The sequence below is a fragment of the Idiotropiscis lumnitzeri genome, chromosome 21 (assembly GCF_059441095.1).
Source record: "Idiotropiscis lumnitzeri isolate Australia: NSW breed Sydney's pygmy pipehorse chromosome 21, RoL_Ilum_1.0, whole genome shotgun sequence".
NCBI classification, from domain to species: Eukaryota; Metazoa; Chordata; class Actinopteri; order Syngnathiformes; family Syngnathidae; genus Idiotropiscis; species Idiotropiscis lumnitzeri.
In genome coordinates, this window is record NC_142411.1 from 7,764,702 (window position 1) to 7,790,719 (window position 26,018).

At 39.0% G+C, this 26,018-nt stretch overlaps 2 protein-coding genes and 1 long non-coding RNA gene across 4 annotated transcripts; 1 reads left to right on the plus strand and 2 right to left on the minus strand.

Annotated features, from left to right (window-relative positions):
- Nucleotides 1-1,743: 1,743 nt before the first annotated feature.
- LOC148316808 (uncharacterized) lies at nucleotides 1,744-9,477 on the minus strand. 2 transcript variants are annotated; one of them, XR_015840188.1, is made up of 5 exons: nucleotides 9,311-9,477; nucleotides 9,080-9,216; nucleotides 7,607-7,649; nucleotides 3,036-3,048; nucleotides 1,744-2,946 (listed from the first exon to the last, which is right to left on the minus strand). It is a non-coding gene; the product is annotated as an uncharacterized LOC148316808 (long non-coding RNA). The 2 variants fall into 2 exon arrangements; XR_015840189.1 differs by lacking the exons at nucleotides 1,744-2,946; nucleotides 3,036-3,048 and adding an exon at nucleotides 5,236-5,258.
- A 2,211-nt stretch (nucleotides 9,478-11,688) lies between these two features.
- paqr8 (progestin and adipoQ receptor family member VIII) lies at nucleotides 11,689-14,656 on the minus strand. Its single transcript, XM_088286978.1, has 2 exons — nucleotides 14,409-14,656; nucleotides 11,689-12,883 (listed from the first exon to the last, which is right to left on the minus strand). Exons 1-2 carry the CDS (start codon nucleotides 14,576-14,578, stop codon nucleotides 11,752-11,754), a joined length of 1,302 nt encoding a protein of 433 aa, XP_088143104.1. The 5' UTR covers nucleotides 14,579-14,656; the 3' UTR covers nucleotides 11,689-11,751.
- Nucleotides 14,657-16,579: 1,923 nt separating this feature from the next.
- mcm3 (minichromosome maintenance complex component 3) lies at nucleotides 16,580-23,901 on the plus strand. Its single transcript, XM_088286917.1, has 17 exons — nucleotides 16,580-16,770; nucleotides 17,321-17,433; nucleotides 18,358-18,566; nucleotides 18,655-18,785; nucleotides 18,880-19,118; nucleotides 19,580-19,688; nucleotides 19,808-19,961; nucleotides 20,692-20,823; nucleotides 20,896-21,104; nucleotides 21,177-21,351; nucleotides 21,444-21,570; nucleotides 21,945-22,095; nucleotides 22,433-22,573; nucleotides 22,637-22,749; nucleotides 22,831-22,904; nucleotides 23,237-23,336; nucleotides 23,418-23,901. The coding sequence occupies exons 1-17, from the start codon at nucleotides 16,696-16,698 to the stop codon at nucleotides 23,614-23,616; spliced, it is 2,451 nt and encodes an 816-aa protein (XP_088143043.1). The 5' UTR covers nucleotides 16,580-16,695; the 3' UTR covers nucleotides 23,617-23,901.
- Nucleotides 23,902-26,018: the final 2,117 nt, after the last annotated feature.

Here is a 26,018-nt window from a genome sequence, read left to right on the forward strand (position 1 = left end):
ATGAAGGCCGACATTAGTTTAAACTAAGACTGGATTGGGGGAAGGCACTCCAGAAACACAACTATTTGAATACAAGTAATTAAAAAAGCCAATTTGTGAGGTGTGCGGCGCAATTAATAACACCTAACTACAGATCAGATGATTGTATTGGGATCAAACAATTATTTTTTTTTTTTTATTTGAAACGGTTTTACCTAGCAGACAAACATCAGCAAAAAACAAACAAAAACAAACAAAAAAAAACTAAAATTTTATCAAATAGGGACTGAGACTCCTACAAAGGATGCAGCAATGGACCATCCACAGAGAATGGACAAAATAAGATTCAGAAGGTCCACCATTTTTTTTTCAGCCAGAAAAGCAGGATATTGGTTTGGTCTTGCAATGAGATAATTGGTTATGTGCATACGTCAGTGTCAGGGTAATGTAGAAAATATTTGTTGGACCATGACAATCGCTATAAACACAACAGGGCAGGATATGTCTCTCTCAAGTGCCAAAATTCACACCCACGTCCCGCCTTTCCGGCATTCGCTTGTACGCATGGCAGACTGCGCTCCGCCTCTGTTACGGCTCGGATACAACCCAACCCATTCAGAAGTTCATACCAACCAGCAACAGGAAAAATATTTTCAAAGTAGTCCAGTCTGTTCTTTTGCGTTTTTCATGTCTGCAATGACAGCAATGGGATGACAAAAATAATAAAAATTAAATACGTGGCTCACGTTTGTGAAGATGGCAGGCAAAGTCAACAAGCTTTGACAAATTTATCTGCTGATTACTTTTGAAAAGGAAGGCCGACAAAAAGGCCAAATTCATACTGGACATGGTCTTCACCATTGCTTTAAGGTTGGAGATTTTATGTCCCTCATATAGGACAAATTGGACAAGAGATGCAAGAGACACAAAAAGCTAAACTAACATTGGCCCGGCTGTCTGTTTTTTTTCTGTCAACTATCCACTTTATTTGTTGTCTTTAAGGTGTTCCTTTTCCTAAATTGTCTTGACTGTGTTTTAACCTGTCCTTACCCAGTCTGCAAGTCAAGTTTGTCTTGAGGACAAAAATAAATGAACTGAAACTGTGCTAAAAAAAAAAAAAATGAACTTCTGCTTAGCCTTTTTCTTTGACATGGTAGTCCAGTTCTCGCTTAAAAATAGAAAATCTTTGCCTAGCCGAGCTGGGTGGTTCAGAAACATATTTTTGGAAATAGGCATCCAATGAAACAAAATGAATTTTCAAGCACCCACGTGACATCACGTTGTATAAAAAAAAAACCCACAAAAGACTATTTCAAAAAATATATACCCTTTAAAAAAACATTGAAAAACTTTTTCATTCTATTCAATTCCCAATTTGTTAGCCGAGGCACAATGCATTTCAGTCTATTTGTGATGTGTGTTTCTGCCGCCCTCTAACGGCCAAAAACAAAATTGCAGCATTGTTTAGCATACCAATGCCCGCAGGATTGTCACTAGGGTGTGTTGTATTTCGACACTCGAGCAAGAGTAGTATGTCTACCACACATGGTATGAAAACTGGCATTGCAAGAATAACAACCCCACCCGCACTTTGAATTCTCATCAAGGTAAGTCGACACTCCCAAGTTTTTACAATTAAAGCGAGGCAGTCAACTACACTTTCTAGATTTGTCTTCTTAGAGGCTGAAAAGAAATAAATGAAATAAAAACGATTATTTAATCTGTGGTAATCTCACCACGATTTTATCAACAGATGCACAAGAATATCAAATTAGACTTTATTATAATATTAAATGATGAGAATGAATACAAATGCAAACAAATGTATCCCTTAAAATAAAGCAACCCAGCACCAAAAAACATATCCAAAAAACAAAATATTTTATGGTTAGCAGGACAAGAACAAACACTCACATTAGAACTAAAAATAAAATAAACTTACAGTATTGTTTTAAATGCTAGACCAGATCCCACACAAATTTATTTTCTCTTAGTCATCAAATTTGAGGCACCATTTTACAAATGGTCGATGATTTGTTTCCTCACAACGCAAGTAATTGGTTTGCAATCATTTTTGTGCAAAACAACATCGATTAGCTTAAATATTTACCATAAAAGATTCACCGTGTCAGTATTGAATTTGTTATTTGTGCTGATGCAGACTGGAAGACATTCTTAAATGAACTGTGATAGTTAAAAAAAAAAAAAAAAAGAATCTGAGAGAGAGATGAAGCTCAGCAGTATGCACCTTAAAATCGAGTTCAACATTGAGGGGGGGGGGCGTGAGAGGTTCGAATATTGACAAAAAAACAACAACAAAAAAGGCTCCCTGACAAAAATGGCCACAAATTAATCTTTGTAGTTTCCTGGGAGTGTGTGTAGAAGATTAACCAATTATGCAGTTTCAAAAATATTTGTTTTGACTGTCTAAATAATAACTGCAAAATCCAAATCTATAAGTGCGCTTAGCTTTGTTACCCCACAACCAACTGAATAGTCAACACCAACATTAATATGAACCTACTATGGGTCAAGTTAAAACACATTTTTGCTGCAGTTTTACAATCCAAGTCTGTCCTCAAGGTGTATAAATGGAACATATTATTTCATCACTTGATGTCACATAAGAGTTGAACGTGTGTTTTTTGCCATTTAGTGAAAGGCCTGACATGGCTGAAGTCAGTCCAGTAAGCGGAAGCTGCCCCGTAACCTGCCTCCCTCCCTTTGTCCATTTTGTCCATTTTGCGACAAATCCAACGGTGGAAAACTGGATTTCATTGTAAAGGAATGTTCAGTGTTAATTTGTCCTCATTTCTGCTTCTTGGAAAACCGGTGCCGATTTAAACAACAATGGGGTTTAATGTAAAGGCGTGTTGGAAGGCGGGGCTTAGTGGGCTGCGTTGGCGGATCTTTCCAGAGTACTTTTAGGCATGCTTTTATGGTCCCTCCATGCTGTATAGGTCGGGTCTGTAAATTGCCAAGAGAACGTAAGCAAGTTAAAAAAATTATATAATTTACCTGATTGCGGAAACGTCGCATTTCATGAGATAACTTACCCCTGCCATCAACCTGCCATAAAGATAAAGAAGAACAATAAATGCACAATGATGTTTTTGTGCAACCGAGCACACGCCCACATGAGACCCACATTGTCCTGACGAGCGGCAGCTTTGTTTGTCTACTTTTGAAAGTCAACCACCCATAAAGTTGTACCATCTGGAATACATTGAAAATCTCCCTCTTCGCAAACTCCAAAGTTAAAAAAGTGTCCGAATTCAAACTTCCATCACGACATCGATGATGATAACAATATCTGCGCTGTGCAAATAAATGAAGGTGGTTTTCTTGGATATGAAGCAAACAAAATGGAATTACTCGCTATACACCCAGAGGAGCAATGCCAGCTCATAGCTCACATAACAGCCACGTAACATTTACACAACTTAGCCGAATAAGGACTCCAACACACATCACACATTGAAAATAAAATCAAATGGCCAAATGGGTAAATCTGTCGTCATTCTGGATAGACGCAGATAAACACGGACCTTTGTTGGCAGTGGAGCGATTCCCCCTTTCATCTTCTACTTTGATAATGTGGGCCGAAAAGATCTTTCAAATTCTATCAACTCTTCTTCAAGTGGATTTTTTTTAACCAAACTCCTGTTTGCAAATAACTGGCTTTTCTGGTCGTGATCTAATCTCAGACATGAAGGTCAAATGGAATGCATATCATCCTGTGTCTTTGCTCAGATGACTTTTTTTCTGGAACTAATCAGAAACAAACGTCGAAGTCAAGTGTTCTTTTTTTCAAACTCCCTTTGTGTTCACTAACATGCATGGCTTAGCAAAATTTGTAACCTATGTCTTAAGTCAGGGGTGGGCAAACTTTTTGATTGGCGGGCCACAAGGGGTTCTAAAATTTGACAGAGGGGCCAGACCGGGAGCAGATGGATGGAGTGTTTTGGTAACCTCACCTCATCGGTATGTCTTTGAAAAACCAGAGTTTTTAGAAAATAAAAAATTAACAAGGTTTATTCATTTAATTTTTTTCCAAGTTTGGCGGGCCAGATTAAAACGTTTAACAAGGCCGCATGTGGCCCCCGGGCCGTAAGTTGCCCACGCCTGCCTCAAGTATTTGCTGTTTGCAACTGTATACTATTGTCAGTGATGCCACCTAAAAATCGCTGGGTACCACGACTGTCCGTATGAGTGTGTTGGCCGGCATAGCATGCAACATGACAAAGCATGACTTTCGACAAGCGGGAAGTAAGAGCAAATAAAGTTTCTTTATCTACGTGAAGGAATTTTTGACATCATTCCTGGACACAGAGCGGCAGGCGGTTTTACTTCCTGCAGCATGTTGAAGACCTTAGTTGATGATTTGATAACACACACTAGGTTTTGATAAAGTCCGTTGCGTCATTCCTATCGGTACTGTAATATATACTATTTAGAAAACTGATCTCGTGCCAAAATGGATACTAATAACTTGTGGTTATTAACTGATTAGGTTGTTGCCTACTTCGTATTCACGCCTCACAGTATATTAAGAAAAAAAAAAAAAAAATATATATATATATATATATATATATATATACATATACACTTTTTTTCCCCCAAATGCTTGTATGAGTTGAGACTGTCAGTCTGGAATGTTGTCAACTGGTTAGGATTCAAAAGCAGTATTTCCTCTGTATATATTTTGTGCTTGAATCATTGTCGTATTTCTTACACAGTATCTTGCAGCTGATTGCAAATTGCTACCATCTACCATATGGTTTCAGTAACATCATTAAAGGCTTTAAAAAAAAAGCTCAAGAGCATTTTTTTCTAACTGCAAAATTTTCATGCATGATTGATTCTTATTTATTTATTTTTATTTATTTATTTATTTATTTTTATCTTATATACATCAATGTCCCACATGGTAAAAGACGTTCACAATTAGTAGTCGTCATCAAGGCTCCACAAAGACATTATGTATTGGCATACCCACAATGCTTTGCTACGGTTAAAGTAACTTTTTTGACTGCGTAACGGCAGGGTGAACTATAGTTACAGGGGTGATGTCTCCAGTCATGTATTACAATAATGCTACTTTTGGTATTATTATTATTATTATTATTATTACTACTTCTGCTAACACCATAAAAAATTATTTTTTTTAATGGCCGTCTTAATTTATCACATATCGGTGTCATCGTACTTACAGTGAAGAAGTTGGGGAGTTCTGTCATTGACGACGTCAGATCGAGTGCCACACCGAGGGTCCGGGTCTATCAAAACGATTCCACCTCACACTGCTCATTATAGGGTATCATAAAGGGCTCTCTCTATAGGGTTTCCCATCGTGCTCTTTACATGGTAAACGATAAAGAGGCTAAATGGAAAATGGAATGTTTACTTACTAATGGCTCGCTGTATATTGGAGGTGCCTAATTCATCTAATTTTCTAATAATTTAATTTTCACCTGTTTTTTCAAAAAATTTTCCATCATTAGCTGGCAACAAATGTTACACGTCATCATTGGTTCTCTGCAGTATCTGTTTTCATATACATCGTCGCATTGAGATATGACAAGTGAAACCTCTTGGGTTATTCAAAATAGGAGCCATAGATGTTATCGTTCGTTCTGATTATTTGAAAGCAAACGTGTGATATGAGCAGTGAACTCATTTCAGATCATTTCACAGCAAGCGGCAATTGGATAAAGTGAACAAATCTTCAAAGAAGAGGCTTCCATCTGTTTGATGCCACACCCAGTTAAGAATTATTGTCCAATTTCACATAAAACAAAGAGAATTATTCATTGTGTATTTAAAAAAAAAACAAAACAAAACAAAAAAAAAACATAACCTTGCTTCAAAGTCCGCTAGCTTAATGTTAACAAATTTTGGGAATAACCATAAAGGGAGATAGGCTAAAGCAGGCGTGGGCAAACTACGGCCCAGGGGCCACATGCGGCCCATTAAATGCTTTAATCTGGCCCGCCGAACTTGAAAAAATTTTAATTTAATAAACCTTGTTAATGTTTTATTTTCTAAATACTCTTGTGTGTCAAAGACATATATTTTGTTGTCATGCTTTTGTTCATTTTCATTTAAAATTAACCTCCGATGAGGTGAGGTTACCGAAACGCTCCATCCATCTGCTCCTGGTCCGGCCCCCCTGTCAAATTTCAGAACCCATTGTGGCCCGCCAATCAAAAAGTTTGCACACCCCTCAGCTAAAGAATAGCATCCACATGAAAACTGTTATAGCGCTTTAGAGAATGGATATTTGAACATAAACGGTGCAGAAACACACGTAGACAGATGATATACTATACTCTAATAATACATTTATCTTCTGTGGAAAATGACGAATATTATTGAATAATACTAAACCACCAATAGTAGTTGTGAGTCTTCTGGGTGGTTGCAAATTAATTAGTCATCATGCAAACGTTCAATTCTTTACATTCTATTTAATTCTGTTATCGCTGAATGTTTGAATAAAATAAAATATGCAGTAATAAAGTGCTGATTTGTTTGTTAAACAGATTACAAATATTTTGGTGGGCGGGGCGCCGTAACGGATTACTGAAAGTTGTATTTATTTCACATCTGAATGATTTGAGATCCAAAGGTTTTGTGTTAAGATCGTATTCACCGAACAAACTAAAGTCATATCTCAAGGCACCGCTGTATTCTACGTGCGTTTAAATGTTGAGCAATGTCTCATAACATTTAATTAACAATTTCTGCCAATGTAATTCAAATCCAGACTAATAAATTCTGCTTTCCAGAAATGTTCGTAAGGCTTGAAATATGATGCTTGCGAGTCAAAAGTCGCATTTCGTGCCTCGATCAAACAAATAATTCATCTCAACTCCGCCTAACTTTTATTGTAATTGATAAGAACATTAATCAATATTTTTTTTTATAATTTACTATTTCAACTATTTCCTGTTAAGGTGTCTTCATTTTAGGCTTTCAAAACTTCTACTATGATAAAGAATTGTTGTCTTATTCCTAGTTTGCTGGTCTAAGATCATAAACGCTGCTAAAGCCTTTTGTTTTTTAATGTATTATGTTTTTGATACCATAAAAGTTTACTCACTGAAAATGTTTCAAGCACATACAATGCTGCTATACAACAGGGTGAATTTAAGAATTACAAACCGTTGATTAGATGTACAAAATGAAATCAGCTGGCTGTTCGTCATTGAGTGAAATGTATTAATTAATCAAAAAAAATTCTGAATCCAAGAGTATTCTGCAGAATTTTCAGTTGAATATTTGACAACTGCAACCTTATATATGATAAAGCGTTATGCAAGTGCAATCCATTCATTTTTATTGATCAATAAAAATCTTGTCCCTAGCACTAACCTAAAAAAAATGCTCCTCAAAATTTCTCTATTGCTCCTCAAATGAAATCAATGATCAGCAAAATTGCTCCTCAAATATAAAACCTTATTTCAAGCCTTGTTTTGCGCAAAAATGTCATGCTTGAATTGGCATTCCAAATTAGGCCAGTTGCAATTCCAGAGTGACAGCTTGCTAGTTTAAAGGCTGCTGCTTCATGAATGGAATTCAGAGTGACACGTGAGAGGAGGAGGAAGAATGAGTCAGTTCATACCGTCGTGCTTCCTTTGCTCACATCGTACGCTTTGCCGGAGCCCCTGAGGATGGCAACAAACGAAGTTAGGGCTTGTTCCAAGGGTGTGACAGTATACGTGCGTAAGTGTGTGTGCGTGTGTGTGCGCGTAATTTGGAGTGCGTGTGGGGGTGTGTGCATGTGTGTAGGTGTTCATGTGTGTCCAGGAATAAAAACGACACACACACGCACATGTACAAAATTATCATTATTATGTAATGATGATGTTCATAAAGAATAGAAAATGAAAGATTGATACAATGTAAAATACTATAAAAATTGTATGGGGTTAAAATTTTCAAAATGAGGAGTTTTTATATATTAACATATATGAGAAAATAACAAAAAAGTAAAAAAATTAAAAAAAAAAAAAAAAACATTCCAGGGCTGTCTGAATAGAAGACATATATTGCAAATGTATTTTTTTAAGTAGCAAAAATACTAAAATAAATATAAAAATATACATATTTTTTCACAAATCAATACTATTGGTCAGTCCTCACTTGGGTTTGTAATTTTAACTAATTAGTGTCTAAAATATAGATCAAATATGGTCTAAAATATTGAAAATTGAAAAACTATTTGACGCCAGCAATGTGTGTAAAATAATTTAGTTTGGTATCTTTCTTTGCCGACTGGCTGGTTAAAATCGCTCGGTTCTACTATTTATAGAGAAGTTTGGAACAAATCACTTTTAGTTAAAAGAGGCAGCTACCAAAATATAGCACAAAGTACTACATTTGTTTCGTTCAAACAACAAATATGGTATGATCACTGAGAATTTGTTTAATCATTAACTCTTAGAATCATCAGAATGATTCTTCCTCAGTGTTGTGAAATATAATACAAATTAGTGATCTTGCAAACAAATCAAATGCGTTACCTCCGTCATTTTCCTTAATGCATTAGATAACAACTAAAAATCGAGCCCATCTATCACTATAGTCCCATTCCGGTTTCATTCTTTTGAGTGACAAACAACTCGAGGAATGCACTAAGTAGCAGATAAGAGTGCATTTTCATCGCCTCAGTCCGACCGGGCCTCTGTCACAGGTATGTTTGGCAACTGTGGGTGTGGAAGCACTGATGCACAGATAGGTGTGTTCCAAAATATGTGCATACAATTGGGTCATTTGACCACTGGGAAAGACGTTACTGGAATGGTCTATGACGTGTCATTTCGCGCTTTTCATCCATAAAACCTCCTTTTCATACTTTTAAACCCCTAATCATGCCCGCTTCCTCCTTTTCGAACCGGCAACACCTTTCCTCAAAATTCACAGATCAAGTCTGACAAGTCGACTAAGTTTTGTCATTGGAAGGAGTTGAATAGCTACGCATGTCTTGTAATTTTAGAATGGAAATCATGAATCACATGACATGAATAGAGCCTATTCCTCGTTGGAGATTGTTCATCCATGAATATGTAGCTCTGACGATTTGATTTTGACTTACTTCTGACAGTCATTGCAGAGGGCGACCAGACTAATGCTGAGGATGAGGAATATGATGAGGGAGATGATGCCCACCTCAGCAGATGATAAAGAAGACAACATGTCGAAAACGGCAATCGGGGCCATCGTGGAGGTGCTCTGGGATGTAGTCAAACACAAATCAGAAACCACCTGACAAGCTCATTTTGGTCATACAAATGAAGTGTCAAATACAACTCACTCACTTACTTACCAGTGTGTGCTGCTTGACTCACTGCTGTGTGTCATCAACTGCTGCCAGTCATTCAGCTCATGTCACAAAATTATGCGCCGTGACGGGCAGGTACTTGTAGGAGGGATTCATTTTCATTGGTCTCCTGCCTGTCTTGCAGGAGGTGCTCACGAGTTGAGAACCAGCCCCATTGTACTTCTGCTCGACTTGAGAGCAACGCCTTTGCACCTGCTACATACCTGCTGCATGTGCATTCCAAGAACTATTGTTGCACTGGCATTTAAATATTCTGATAACTTGTGCCATTTGTATATCATTAAATATACGATACAGATTAAAATCAATACAGCTGTTATGTATATAGTATACTTGCGCGTATTCTTGTGCTATTCAGCATTGTTGACTTAAGAAATAAAAGGACCACATTCATAAACTAGAACAGCAAACACAGCAGAGCACAGACCCCCACCAAGGCAAAACAATCCAAAGCACGTCTGTTTGATTATGAAACGTCACGTACATATTCGGAAATACGAGCACATTCTTAGTGGCTAGCGCGATAGCAGCTAGCCAACTACAAATTCGCATTCACTTCCTCAGCAAGCCTGTTGAAAGTCACACAGATAATACTATCATGTAGAATGAGGATGGCACCCCCAAGTGGACAAAAATAATAACTACAAGTCACATGCACGTATGTTGGAATTACAATATGCATGATGCTTGCTTTTAAAATATAAATGAAATAAATCCTCGGTTGGTATTTTGTCTATTGCGGGGGTGGTCGCTACTGAACATAACTCTTGTAATAAAGGGATGACTGCTTAAATGTTACGGGGTCAACCTTTAAAGTTAATAAATATGCTTACTTGACCAATGAAGTGCTATACTGTGCTTCAGTAATCAGGCAATCAGTTTAATCCTGCTGACCTTTCACCTTTGATTTATTAGACCAATTAAAACAACTGCAGCAACAGCATACATCATTAATGTACTCATTCCTTTAGTGTGTGGTTTTACTCCTTCCCAGAATCCTCAGCATTGTTCACTTGTCGTGTCATAGAATAGGATACTGAACCGCCTTTTGGTTCCAGACACACCCTTGCATGTTTGAGGTGCGCCAAGATAAAGGTAGAGGAAAAGGTCAACAATGAAATGGATTCTACTTTCATGGGGTAACTGGCTAAATCTGACTGGGACTTTCGATTTTGGGATAGCTCGTTTGTTCGTTGTTGTATTCATCTCGACGAACTAGGATGTAGACAGCTAATTGACAAATTGACACAATGTCAACACAGGATTACACTTTTTGTACAAGTTTTGTTTGCGCTGACTTCATAACAGCGTGTGACGCTAGTTTTCTCCTCTAGGGGGCACTATAAAATCAGAAAAAATATATTTACAGTATATTTTTAGCTTGTCCTTTGTTTTTATTTTATCATTTCACCATGTTAAGGTACAAGTAATGCCAAAGAGGAAAGAAAAATGTAATGAAGACCACTCATTAAATCAAGCTTATTGTGACGTCATCAATTCATGGTGAATAGGCAATTTATTGTTTTAATCTTTAGCACTAAAAGAAGGTAGCTTCTTTTTACGCTGTATGGTAGCTAAAAATTACAGTTTGCATGGTTTGGATTTCATTCATTTAATTTTCTCTGGAAGAAAAGTGATTCTAAATCTATGTCAAGGTGACCAATATCCACTAGAATGTCACTAATTAAATGTTCTATTTTGATTTACAATTGAACACAATATAACTGCACTTTTTGCTCGAATGCTTTACTGCAGCAGAGGAGGCAAAACATTTTTTTTTACCAGCCAAATAGGGGTTAAATAAGCAGCACTAGTCATGCTGTTGTCATTTTTCGAATGTATAGCAGTATTGTTCCCTGACATCCCTCTCTCTCTCACTGACTCTGATAAGGACAGCGAAGCCAGCTTGTTTGCACCGCTCAACAGTGAGGCTGCATGCACGGGTCCACTGTCTCTGATCTACCCCTATGAGGTTGTTGAGAAGTAATGTAAAATAAGCGCAGCACCTTGATTTCAAAGTCACGGCCCTTATGTCACAGCAACTTGAAAAACCAGATGCTATTTTTTTTTTGTATGTGACCAACTTAAAATGAATGAATTAATGACTAAATAAATAAATAAAAATCAATTTAGACAGAATAAATTCCAAAACGGTATGGTAATTAGTTCAAGAGAGCTACTCTCACTGACTGTTACTTGTGACTTGCTCAACACAGATTCCTTCAGCAGCAGCAATAACAATGATTCATTGAGGAAAACTTTCGTGAGAGTTCCGCAACTATGGAGTGCGATGTGCCAAATAGTTCTTCCTCGAATCAGCCGTGAAATATTTTGCCTATTTGAAAATAACCTTGAGACGTCTGTTGTAATATTTAACATTTATTTTGCATTTCATTGCTGGTTTTCTGACTCAATTCTCAAATTTCTCAATTGTCTCTCTGTTTTTGGCCCTGTAGTTGTTTCTGTTTGTACCTCATTGTTACAAGTGCTGTCAAAAGGCAAAACAGGAAGAGGGCGGGGAAGGATATACAAGCGCACCACAACTGGTTCTCCCCGAAGGTCTCAACCACTGTATCCCTCCGCCTGATATAGTCCCTGAATAGAGCTTCCAGCTGAAACAGTGTACACAGGGACAAAAACAGGTGAAACATCTGGTGACCTTGGCCCAGAAAGTCACAGCGGCCTGGGAAGAAGCGCTCAGGTATGGGGCAGGAGAAGAAGACTGCGCTTAAAAGGAAAGAAGCGATCTGTAGGGCGTGGAAGGGCAGCGAGGGCTCCTCCACCCAGACCGCAGTTGAAAGCCGGTGAATCACAGGACTGATGTCCAGCAGATATGCTAGGGTGGCGGGGATCAGCTGACAAATCTTACGACCCAAGGGATACGGCCGTCGATATCTGGATTTGGCCAAACAGCTGCTAGCGCAGGAAAGCCACCCCAAGAAAGCAGCGCCGGGCAGGAACAGAGAGCCAAAGCAGCTGTCTCTCCACGCTGGCTCAGATGCATAAAAATAATGTCCAAGGGAACATCCATATTGATAAACAGCCACACCCACATAGTCCATGAAGAACAAAAAATAGTGTGCATGCTCAGAGTGAGACTGAAAGAGATGAGCTGCTGCACTGAAGAACAAATACGTAAGCGAGGACACAAAAAAGAGGCATAAAGGCACAGAAGCTGCTGTAAAGGTGTACCCCATGGCTCCTATTTTAGCCCACCAGTGGTGTAGGAGCACAAGGGCCGCCAACAAGTGAGTCCAAACATTGACTGACTCGTTGTGTCTTTGGAAGAGGCTGAAAAGGTAACAGTGCCACTTCTGATGGACAGGACGGTATCCTGACAAGATGTAAGGTTCTCGAAACAAGCTGGGGACTTCACTGGAAACGACAGTGGGCCTGGGTAGCGGCAAGGAGGAAGACACTAGGTTGCAAAGTCGGGGGAGTTGGCCGATCTGCTTTGCGCTTGGGATGAAAGTGCCGAGTCGCTGTAGAAACTCTCCTGACATCGCTGTGTCTTGCAGATGGAAGAGACGGAACTGAGGTGGTTGACGGTGGCTAACACTGGAAGAAAAAAGGCGAAGAAATTAATTGTGAATGAATGTTCCTTATTCCTACTACATGATACATATTCAAATTAGCCCAGTTTTGCAACAAGTACGAGAAAGAACGATGTCCTGTACCAGGCCTGTTGGACTCTTAACTCATTTAATCCCAGAAATTTTCACGAGAGGAAACCCCTCAATTCCAAAATTTTTCTGGATTTTGCGAGGCCAACAGAATATTGTGTTCTGATATGCTAAAAACACAGATCTGTGACGTTTAAAAAAAAAAAAGAAAAAAAATGTCCAGGTTCCCCGCCTTCAAAGACGTATAAATACGTCTTTGGGAGGCGGGTACTACTTTTTTTTTTTTTAAAACTTGTATGATTTATGAACTGAATGAGTTAAGTGTGTCATAAACGATCAGTTGTCAAGCAGTTTAGTCATTGCGTCTGCATTGAATCCTCCATCCTCCTCTGTTGTTCTGTTTGTTGACATGACTCATTCCGGCTGATGCGGTCAATGCTGTTAACCAGCGAGCACTCCGCCGTAGAAACAATGTTGTTCCTACGTAATCGGCCGACATAGAACAGCAGTCACGTTAGTGCGCAGACTGCCATTTTATATGTGCCACTGTTTTAGGTGTACTGCATAAAGTATCTGTGTGGTTCAATTCCATTTTGAACATGTTTTTTTTTTTTTTGGCTGAGGGACCCAACTGGATGCTACTGTTCACTTTTTCGGGTATTAAACGCGAACCCGCTCTTTACTTGGATATTAAATTTTAAAAAAGTAAACTAATTTCATGAGCTGGTGTGAGAAGTCGAAATTCTGAATATCATCTAAATCTTCATTTAATGTCACAGTTTGACGCAGACGCAATACGGACAAGATCCGGCGGTGCACTGGATGCCGAATGTTTAGTTGATTGATGTTTAGTAGAACCGAGCTGGTACTGTACAGTGAACAAGCGACTTGCAGCCGCAGGGAATGTGCAACATGGATAAGAGTTACAAAAAAAAAACGAATGAATGAATGGCAAAGTAATCCCATATTCATAAGGTTGCAATCACTCACACTCGCGGAACAATATGAACTAAAATCCATTTTTTGTTTCACAAAGAAGTTATTCATGGGATTAAAGAGCAAAGGCAAATTGGCCAGTGAGCACACAGCACATGATAATTCGTCACACTTTTTCCAGCAATTAACAACTAAGAGAGAGCCATTCAAGGTGAGGTCAATTGCAATGACATTTCATCACAAATCTCACGTAGAGATATGCACAAAATAATGTAATCTACTGCTATCACAGTCAGGTAAATATACACCAGTGGAATAGTCAGAAAGGACCCACACAAATGCAATTCCCTCTTTCTAAAATTGTTGGCAATCCAAGCATTTGACATGCGTTAGTTTAAACTCCATTGATCCGAGTTCCCTAGTAACACAGGTTAGGTGAGTGAAAAAATATGCAACATAAAGTCAATGGGAATATTCAAAACAATTGATTTTGCTACAGTAAAGCAAAGATGAGCTGAGCGCACCTGCGTGTGTTGGTGGAAAACGTTGTCCTCCTGCAGTTGTACGTCCCTGCAAGACGAGGCAACACAAGTTTCAACTCCACTTGCTCGCCTCCCACAGACGTTCCACAGCCTGAGAAAATGACGACATGTGGCGGTTTTATGCTGCATTCCGTGAAAGTGGGAAGTCGCATTTTTCCGAACTCCGACTAGGAAAAGTGTACTGGAACGCCAATCAAACTGGGAGGTCCAAGTCACGAGTCTGCAAAAAAAAAAAAAAAACTCGACTTCACGGAGTTGCTTCAATCTGACGTCACGCGACAATGGCGACCCCTACATGGAGAATGTGAATGACAAAACCTTTTTTTTTTTAATTAGAAAAACCGCATTCATCTATCTTAATTTTATTTTTTGAAATAATTTCACGTAACACAACGTTATTTCGACCGACGTCGTGCCACGGCATCTTGCATGAAATTAAATGAATGAAATCCTTGTTAAATAAGACTCAATAATATTTTAATAAATTTTAAATATGAAGCCGGTTTTGCAGGAAGTCAGATGTGTTTTGAGAAATCAAACAAAAACACTGTATCGCGATCAGCCATCTCTGGAGGGTACATTCATTCGCCTGGAATGTGCAGAGGTCGTAATCGGTACAGTCCGAGTGGGATTATAATCCGATTTTCCACTTTTGTGGAATGCAGCATTATTCGTAAAGATCGAAAAGGATAACAACACATCTGATTTGGAAGTTTGTGGGTGGTGTAAAAGTGGCCAGAACCACCCAGAAGCCACACTATGAATCATACGTTCAAATTTATGAGTTTAATAAAAATGCATTCCGATGTTTTTGCCAAATGCATTCTTACTTCTACAGCAGGGATGGTCATATTTTTTTTCATCAGACAACATAAAACCATGCACTTCCTACCCACCTGTATGATAAAAACACTATTTTAAACCTTAAATGGAAAATTGTGTATACACTTAAATTAAAAATGCATTAAATGCATAATATATTTCATTTTTAATAAAACATTTTAAAATGTATGTATAAAAGACACACTGTCCTAAATCAACAACAAACGGTTTGAACCGGACAGCAAAAGTAATCCCAGTGTATTTATTTATTTATTTTTTGCATAAAAATGACCATTCAAGGACGGCACAAAATTGCTGAACAAGAAACCAAAATTAAGTGCAAGTAAACAACAAATCAACTCACTCAAATTTTTAACATTATTGAGCTGCTGTTTGTCATGCATATAATTCCACATTTGACCAAAAAATATTAGGGATACTTACGTTGTAGAATAGGGCAGTATAGGGCCCGGTGTCAATGCAACCAATACACGTCCGCTCTTTAATGGTGATTGGTGATATTATAAATTAAAACTGCAGTTGATCCCTGCATATTTGCAGTTTGGCACCCACAGATCCGCACATTTGTAGATTGCATTTCTCCCCTCCATAAATTATTTTTTCCATTTTATTTCTTTCTTTTTTTTTTAGATTAATCAAGGTGCCAATTTGAGTGTGGGCTAATTGCCCATCACTTTTCTAGACTCTTGTTCTGCTTCGTACAATATTCTTAAAGTAATAAAGTCTTCACAGAGATATTAATGCTCAATTTTGATTAAGACTGCCAAAATTATTCACCACACGCTTAACAGATGCGTTAATTAAATGGGGTTGATGACTGCACGAAACAGTCAAAGAATTACACGGATTGACTACGTTACCCATAGTGCCACTGGGGCGGAAATATAAATTGTTTCCCAACCTTTCCTCAGCCACAATATTTATTTTACATGGAAAAAAAAACACTCCACCAAACAAAAATGGGAAACAAAAAAGTATAGTGACTGAAAGTGCGTGCATTATGATCTTCGCATTTCACAACAATTTGTGACGAGTGTACAATAAAGCAAACTCGGCACTTCTACCACATCATAAAAAAATGGGAAAATGTAAAGTGTCGCCATCTCCTGCACAATACTAAAATTGTCCATATTTCACGAAGTTACAGTATTTTTCTCGTCCGGAGTGTCATCCCGCTTTATTTTCGCGGGAGTTCTTCGACGAGCTGAGTCACGTGCACACAGACAGCACTCTCATTGGTAAATGTAATGACATCGGTACAACGTGGAACCTTATTAACCAATTGTGTGTTACGTTCGTCTTACGTCAGGACGCTGTGGCGCGAAAAGTCTTCATTGTGTGGACAGACTACAGAAGGCTGCACATCTATTGGAATTCTGTGACTTGTATTAGTTTTGCAGCCTCAATATACGCAAACTCCTGCATTATGGCTACCGATATTGTAGATGACCGCTTGATGAGGGAGGCGCAGAGGGATTATCTGGACTTCCTCGATGATGATGTAAGTTTTATTACATTATGAAGTTATCGTGTGCCCTGATGAACGCATGCGGTGCCGACCTAAAGAAATGACTGTCTTAGCCGTATTGATTCAATTTCCTCCTACTGCAACACAAATATTTCGGGGCAATCTATGTGCAAATAAATAACGTTGCTTAATGTCAGAAAACCGCAATCTATCATAATCAAAATAGTTGTGAACATCTCTACGTCAGACCAGTTCAGCATATCGATCGCTGCAATATTTTGGATTGTATGGCGCTAAGCATTATCCTCATTAGAAGACTTTAAACGTAGTCGTCGATGTCCTAAGGAGAGGATAGTGCTTAACGTCCATAAAATCAAATGTCAAATATTAGGGCGATTGATATTTCCAGAGGTTGAAGTGGGCATATTCATTTTGGTGATGATTAAAAACGATTTTCTGACATTAGACAATGTAGCTTTTTTTCATGTTAAGCGTTTTTGACTGTCCCCAAATTTTAACAGTCTTGATTGTTTTTTTTATCATTTGCCATGAAACTGAAATATGCAAATTCTTTGTCTTTCAGCAAGATCAGGGCATTTACCAGAGCAAAGTCCACGACATGATCAGCGAGAACAAGTCTCGCCTCATCGTCAATATTAACGACCTGAGGAGACGCAACGAAGCGCGGGCTGCAAGGTGAGCAAATGTCAATCAATCAATCACATTTTATTTATAGAGCACTTTTCATACATAAAATGCAGCTCAAAGTGCTGTACAATGTGTTGTTGTTAGAATACAGTAAGCAACCAGCAGACGTGGCATCACAAAAGGGGTCAGTTGTCATGTCATAGACCTATTGGGACCTATCTGTCCATCCATTATCCAAACTGCTTATCCTCACGAGGGTCACGGGCGTGCTGGAGCCTCTCCCAGCTGTTTATGGGCTGTAGGCGGCGTACACCCTGAAGTGGTCGCCAGCCAATCGCGAGGCACATAAAGACAAACAACCACTCACAATCAAACCTAGGGACAATTTAGAAACTCCAAAAAAACAACCATGCATCTTTTTGAAATGTGGGAGGAAACCGGAGCACCCGGAGAAACCCCACGCAGGCACAGGGAGAACATGCAAACTCCACACAGGAATCAAACCCTGCATCTCTGAACTGTGAGGCCATCCTGCCAACCAGTCACCCACCGTGCCGCCCTTGTTGGGACCTAGTGTTAGTTGAAACTTTCTTGACAAAATTCGTAATCCACAAATTGCTCTGGAGAGACTTTTCCGAGACAATTTGAAAATGTATATTAGTGTTGAACATGTAATTGAATTCTCGTCTTTATTTTGTTATATATATGTAAGAAGTGCAGCCCACATGTTTGATGAAATTGCTATTCAATTATTTTTCAAAATCGTTCAGCATTACATTTTATGCTTCCAAATCAGTTTGAACAGTTTCAGGAATCCGCTCTTTTTACACCATGACGCTGTCCAATGCACACCGGCTGTCATTTCGTCCGGAAGCTGCATTTTAGTTCACATCTACTAAAATGATTTGAATTTCCCTCAGTGTGGGTGTAACATAAGTGGCCCAGGACTTTAACTCATCAACCATCCTCCAGGTTGCTGAACAATGCTTTTGAAGAGCTGATGGCCTTCCAGCTGGCGCTGAAGGACCTGGTAGCCTCGGTGGATGCAACCTACGCCAAACAGTACGAGGAGTTCAACATCGGTCTGGAGGGAAGCTTCGGCTCCAAGCACGTCACTCCCAGGACGCTCACATCGAGGCTGCTGGGTAGTCTGGTCTGTGTGGAGGGCATCATCACAAAATGTGAGTTTCTCTCCGATATGTGTCAAGTTTGAAGCACACCACGCCAAATGCTTTAAAATTTAACACCGTTTTCATTTTCCTTTCCAAGGTTCTCTTGTGCGCCCCAAAGTGGTGCGTAGCGTCCACTACTGCCCTGCCACCAACAAAACCATGGAGCGAAAGTACACAGATATGACATCTCTGGACGCGTTCCCTTCTAATTCCATCTACCCCACCAAGGTCTTTAAACACATGCTAACTTGTGGACTCTTCTCCGAGTGAGGCCCACACACGTATCAATCATCAATCTTCCCTTTTGGGTCCTTTCGAACAGGACGAGGAGAACAACCCTCTAGAAACCGAGTTCGGTTTGTCCGTCTACAAGGACCACCAGACCATCACGGTGCAGGAGATGCCGGAGAAAGCCCCCGCGGGCCAGTTGCCTCGCTCTGTGGACATCATTCTGGACAATGACCTAGTGGATGTGGTCAAACCAGGAGACAGAGTGCAGGTCATCGGAACGTACCGCTGCCTGCCTGGAAAGAAGGGAGGCTTCACTTCCGGGACTTTCAGGTGCAATTTTTTTTTTTAATATTCTTTGCTTACACTTCTTCCAAATCTAATTTATTATTATTATTATTATTATTATTATTATTATTATTATTATTATCATTATTATTTTATTTATTATTATTATTTTATTTTTTATTATTATTTTTATTATTATTATTATTTTTATTATTATTATTTTTTATTATTATTTTATTATTTTATTATTATTATTATTATTATTATCATTATTATTTTATTTATTATTTTATTTATTATTATTATTTTATTTTTTATTATTATTTTTATTATTATTATTATTATTATTATTTTTTTATTTATTATTATTTTATTATTATTATTATTATTATTATTTTTATTATTATTATTATGTGCACAGATTTCTTGTTTTAATATATTTGCGTGGACAAAGGTTGAATTTCCGCCATTTGTTGGCTCTTAATTTACTCTTTATTTCATCCCAGGACCATCATGCTCGCATGTCATATCAAACAAATGAGCAAGGAAGCATCCCCGTCCTTCAATGCTGACGACATCAGCAAAATTAGAAACTTCTGTCGCAGTCGCTCTGTCGTAAGTCTGTCACTGTCAGGTCTGAAGCAAACGCATTTAAAACCTTTTTGTGGGGATACTCCTTATGGTGGTGCAGTCTTGTGTGGTCTCTTAACATGCTCGTCTTTCTCCTCATTTAGAACGTTTTTGATCAGCTGTCCCGCTCACTGGCCCCCAGCATCCACGGCCATGAGTACATCAAGAAGGCAATTCTCTGCATGTTGCTTGGCGGTGTGGAGAAGGTGCTGGAAAACGGCTCGAGGATCAGAGGAGACATAAACATCCTTCTCATTGGTACGAGAAAAAGCCTCGCTTAAGTCGTGTAACATCGTTACTAGATGCAGGAGCAGTTTGTTGAGTAGGTTTTTAAAATGATTATTATTTTTTTAATTATTTAATTCTAGTTTGTTAAATTTTTTGTTCACAGTTATTGTACGATTAAAACCTTTACTATAGATAGCAAAAAGTTGAAGATTTAAAAAAAAAAAAAGATTTCAAATTAACTCAATATATGTGTTGTATAAATGAAAATATGTTGACTATAATTACAAGGGCTTGACCGATGAACTGGTTAGAGTTAAGAATTTTTACTGCGCCAAATATCAGAATCAGTGTTGGGGAAAAAAAAGAAATCCACTTTGGTCGGACACTGTAATTATTTTTGTAAAAAGACGATCTGTTTTTGAACAAAAAAAGTTTCATGTTTCATAAGTAGAATCAGCTTGATTTTAAGAAGCTTAAAGGGGAACTCAAGCAGACATTTTCTTTACGAGAATATGTTGCGTGCGTTTGCTCTGGCTAATGTAAGCGTGGTCTTGTAATTAATATTGCATCTATAGAATAAGAATTAAGCAGTGTAATTAAGTCGGGGCTGACATTTTAGCCAGCACTGCTGCTTGCTGTCGACTATAATTGATGTCAAAAATATTTTGGGCAATGTAAGCCCGTAACCAGATGAGTTGAGGGTGCACCGAACAAAATAGAATTCTTCTCCACGTGAAAGTAATGCAATGATCTCTTTCAGGTGACCCTTCCGTTGCCAAATCTCAGCTTCTGCGTTACGTTCTCCACACGGCTCCAAGAGCCATCCCCACGACTGGACGAGGCTCCTCTGGCGTGGGCTTGACCGCCGCCGTCACCACTGACCAGGAAACAGGTAGGAAAAGGCGCATCATCGGATTCCCTTTCTGTCCGATCAGATTGAATAATCTTCCCGTCTGCCCCAAAGGGGAACGACGTCTGGAGGCCGGCGCCATGGTGCTGGCTGACCGCGGCGTGGTGTGCATCGACGAGTTTGACAAGATGTCCGACATGGACCGAACCGCCATCCATGAGGTCATGGAGCAGGGTCGGGTCACCATCGCCAAAGCCGGCATCCACGCCCGCCTGAATGCTCGCTGCTCCGTTCTGGCAGCCGCCAACCCCGTCTACGGCAGGGTGAGTTACAGGAAGAATCTCAAAACGACTCGTGAACAGGACGTGCTCAGTGTGCCTGCTTTGTTCTCGTAGTATGACCAGTACAAAACCCCCATGGAGAACATCGGACTGCAGGACTCTTTGCTGTCACGTTTCGACCTCCTCTTCATCGTGCTGGATCAGATGGACCCGGAGCAGGATCGGGAGATTTCGGACCACATTCTCAGGATGCATCGCTATCGTGACCCCCGTGAGCAGGAGGGCGAAGGTACTGCGACCCGGCTTCATCCAGAAAAGAAAAATTTTCATTTGGATATGTAATTTATTAATTTTTTAATGATGATTTTTTTTTTTTTTTAGCAATGGCTCTGGGTGGCTCAGTAGACGTTCTGGCCACGGAAGATCCGGATGCTGTGGCGCAGGATCTTGAAGAGCTGCAGGTCTATGAGAAACACAACAACCTGCTGCATGGAAACAAAAAAAAGAGGTAGACTCATCTGATGTGACATTGACCAAAACAAATACAGCGTTACCTTGATTTGAATCAAGAAGAAGAATGGCTTTATTTTCATTGTACCACTGGGTGCAACAAAATCAAACACACAACCCATCTAAGTGACATGATTGGCTTTGCCGTCATCAGGGTGCCACCACATCGCTTTCTGCAGTTGCGCCATAATAGTGGAAGGGAGAGGGCTAGGGAGGGAAGCCAAGGAAGCAAATATTTGATGAATTTAGGACTTTACTACTACATTAGTGTCGATATTATGGGTATTTTGATCCAATAACGTGTCTTTCAGCATTCACATTTGTGTCTCAGGTCGTTGCATGGCTTTACATGACAGCTTCTGAATCTTTCAGAGAAAGGATTGTGAGCAAGGAATTCATGAGGAAGTACATCCACATCGCCAAAGGGGTGACGCCGGTGCTCACGGAGGAGGCGGCCAATCACATTGCCGAAGAGTACTCGAAGTTGAGGAGCCAGGAGCAGCTCGGCGCTGATATTGCCAGGGTGAGCGAACTGAGTAATATTGATGACAGATGAAGCTTGATTTGGTGGGCAAACACTTTCGATTACCATTCTTCACCTATAAGATCAAGATATTTATTTACAATAAATCTGATGTTGCTTATTACAATCCCAATTAAATTGTTAAAAAAATACATGGGAAGATAACCTTGAAAGAAAACATTAAATCTTAATATTGAGTGGGAAAATATTTAAAAAAATAATATAAATATAAATATCAATTTTTTTATAGAAATACAACATATGTTATTTTCTCCACTAAATTGTCTTCTTGGTGCTGAACTCAGCAGCCATGTTTAATGTCCCGTCTCCGCCTCAGACGTCCCCGGTGACGGCGCGAACGCTCGAGACTCTGATCCGTCTTTCCACGGCTCACGCCAAGGCCCGCATGAGCAAAGTCGTGGAGATGGAGGACTCTGAGGTTGCGGTTGAGCTCGTCCAGTTCGCCTACTTCAAGAAGGTGAGCGCAGAGAGCAAGTTGGGATGTTTGAGCAGCGGGTGACAAACGCGTGCTTTCATGCAGGTTCTTGAGAAAGAGAAGAAGCGTTCCAGAAAGGCCCATGCTTCTGGATCGGATGAGGAGGATGAGGAAGAGGCCGCATCTACTCAACAGTCACAGAGATCTCTGAGAAAGAGGTACGCAAATTTCGATTTTTTTTTCATTTTTTTTTTCATAGTCTGTCTTTATAGCGCCTAACAATAACCTGTTTCCTGAAGGGTGCGCCGTGGATCACAGGGCAGCGAGCCTTACAGTCCATATGACTTCAGTGAAGAGCAGGATGTTCCTGAGAGTAAGACCTTTATCACACTTGTATGCTTTTAGAATGTTTTTAAACTTAAATACATTTATATAAATAAATAAATTGCCTTTGAACGGGGCCGAGACAGATTTCTGATGGTCCTATAGCACCCCCTAGCGGCGAAGTAGTGCCATGCCGCCCTCATTTATATTTTCAATGGTTACTTCATAAACGTCCTGACTTCTTTTTGCTTCTTGAGCGTGTCGCAGCACAGATACATAGCAAATTAGCAAAACATTTTACGTGGGTTTTATAATAGTTTTGGATTTTCTACTACCCCAAATTTTTACTTGGAAGTCTCATATTGTCATTGTGCTCTTCAGTTCAAGCCGCCAGCGTGAAAAAAGCAAAAGCCAAGCCGGTGGAGGAGGAACAAATGGATTCCTCTTCACTGTCTGACAGCTCTCAGCTTTCTTCTGAAAGGTAGCTGCCTCATTTCCACATCAACTAATAAGAACCCCAAAAGAATCAGTCTTTACGTTACTTTTGTTTTTCTCCTGCTAGGCTGAAAGAGTTCAAGTCCTCCCTGTTTGCCGTGTTCCAGTCTACTCACGCTCAGTCGGTTACGATGCAGGCGCTGATGGACGGTGTCAACAAAGAGTGTCAGGCGCGCTTCACGGAGGCGGAAGTCCGCGCCGCTTTGACTCGCATGCAGGATGACAACCAGATCATGATGGCTGATGAAATCATCTTCCTCATCTGAGAGCATGCGAAAGACCGTCTGTCAATTCTGTTTCATGGACTTCAAAAGAAAATATATTCATGGGGTTTCTCCTGCTTTTTCTAGCCGTGCTTTTCTTAGTAACAATTATTTGAAATTGTGACAGTGTTCAATCATCAAAGCGCATCGATTAAACTGTTTAATTAATGGTTGCTTTTACAGTAAACATTGTTATATTATATTTTTTTCGCTTCAAATTCTGTAAATAGAGTGGAAGCAATTTGATAAATAAAATGTGAAAAGAATAAAAATCCATATTAAAGGAAACGGTTTTCATTTATTTTGTGTCCATTTGTGCCACAATATTTATTTTGTTAATTGGCGTCAGAAGTTGAAGGACGAGCGCCTACATGTTAACCTTTCATGACGCGACTCCTACATACGTTTTTAGTTGTCTTAAGCGCTTATCTGTGGCTCTGATCAGTTTGCAAAAGAGAATGCACTGGTTAGCACCTTCATTCAGGATGCAAGAGCTCGAGATTTGAAAGCCGCAGATGACTCATATTGATCATGTTTTAAAAACAAAAGACCTTTGCTTGTTAATTTTGCTTTTAAAGTTGTACTTTTCTTCTACGGTTGTTCAACGTAATCTAATACTGTACAATATAATGTAATAGAGCAGCTCCGTTACTGTACTTGTTACCACCTCTAATTACTGAGGTGCGGTTGGTTGTGAAATATTAGTGCAAATAATACTGTTACAAAGTTTTTCTTAATTGGAGTACCTATAAGAGATAATACCAACATAAAAAAAACTATGAAAAATGCACAAGAGTAGAACTAATCTCAATTGAACTGAATAGTAAACAGCATTTGTGTGCCAAGAGAACATTAAAGGGGAAGTCACCCCCCATTAATTCTTTGCAAAAAAATGTTTCATGTGCCTTCAATAGTCTAAATATGGCATTCTGATTAATATTGTTTTTGGAAATCCACTTGTTTTTGGCCAGTTTGTCATTTTTTTAGACTGCAAATGACATCACAATTGCTCAGGTAACGACCAATCACGGCTCACCTGTTTTCTGAAAATGTGCCATGATTGATCGCTACTCGAGCCTTAAACGAGCGCGGCGTCAGTTTTAGTCGACAGAAGTGACAAAAAAGTTTTTTCTTCAACTCATAAGCCACGAATCAAATATTAATCAGTATGCCATGTTTCGTCGACTAGTGAGCCTGAATATAAAATTCTTGTAAAGAATTTTTTTCGGTAGACTTCCCCTTTAAGAGTAATGCAAATATAATGACGTCATCTTCTCATGGTCCTCTCCCACTTTTTTTTCACGTTTTTCTTTGCTCTGACGGAGGTTTACACCAGTAAAGTCCTTTGAGACACCTTTATGATTCAGAGCTATGAAATTAAAATTGATTTGGGACATGACATGAGAGCGTGACTCCTTTCTCCTTAATTACTTTGGAGTTATTTTTAATAAATTTCCCTTTCTAATGCAGCACCTCAAAATGTCACGACACAAACTGTTTTAATTTTAAAAATGTAATATAATTTTGTCCTTCATTTTGAAAGAGCTTATTTTGGCAGAGAAAGGTCCTTTGAGTCATGCTTTTGACATACTGGCGGATAAACAAGTGATCTTGAGCTTGGAAACAGAAGAGCAAGGATGAAGTGTACTGTGCCATCGGGACGACCGGTGCCTTTGGTGATACATTGCCAACACAAAAATCTTGTTAAAGGTCACGCATTTTTTTTTTTTTTTTTTTAAAGAAATGTGGACCATTTTCGCTTTATTTTAGGGGTGATGATGGGAAATTTAACACCTTTCCAATGAAATAAAACAGTGGTGTCCAAAGTGTGGCTGGTTATATTTTATATTATATTATATATATATATATATTGTATATATTTTATTGTTATATTTTTACAGTGGCTTTTTTTGTTTTAAAAAATGAAAATGGAAAATGGAAATGTTGCTTTGTATTGCTCAATTATTTTATTAAAAAAAAAAAAGAATACATATATAATGTTACAAGCGGTGTCAGTAGAGCTCGACAAATTATTATTATTTTTGTCGCAGATTACACAAAATTTAGGAGTAAGCATATTTTCACTTCCTCTTCCACTTCCTTCGCTTTTCTTGTTTTTGGTCCTCAGTAAAAAATGTGTTCATCCCCAGGCTGAAACAATCATCTCATGCCGACCGTTCACCCGCTGCTCTCCATCTGTCACCTTAAACGTTCGAATACTTCTTGACTCAGCATTTTGATCGAAAGCTTGCCAAAGATGCAGCCTGACCTCACCGTGCAGTGCCCCATTTTACAGCTTCCGCTGTCTCGAGATGCACACTGATAATAAATGTCATACGGTCTTTTAAACCGTTTTGCTGATTCATGACCACAACCACATTTCACATGAAAGGTTGGTTGTTGGC

Coding starts and splice junctions, on each gene's coding strand:
- mcm3 (XM_088286917.1), top strand. CDS start 16,696: ATGGCTACCGATATTGTAGATGACCGCTTGATGAGGGAGGCGCAGAGG. Junction 16,771..17,320: donor TGGACTTCCTCGATGATGAT/GTAAGTTTTATT, acceptor TTTGTCTTTCAG/CAAGATCAGGGCATTTACCA. Junction 23,337..23,417: donor TCTCAGCTTTCTTCTGAAAG/GTAGCTGCCTCA, acceptor TTCTCCTGCTAG/GCTGAAAGAGTTCAAGTCCT.
- paqr8 (XM_088286978.1), bottom strand. CDS start 14,578: ATGCGACTTCCCACTTTCACGGAATGCAGCATAAAACCGCCACATGTC. Junction 12,884..14,408: donor TTTTCCACCAACACACGCAG/GTGCGCTCAGCT, acceptor TTTTTCTTCCAG/TGTTAGCCACCGTCAACCAC.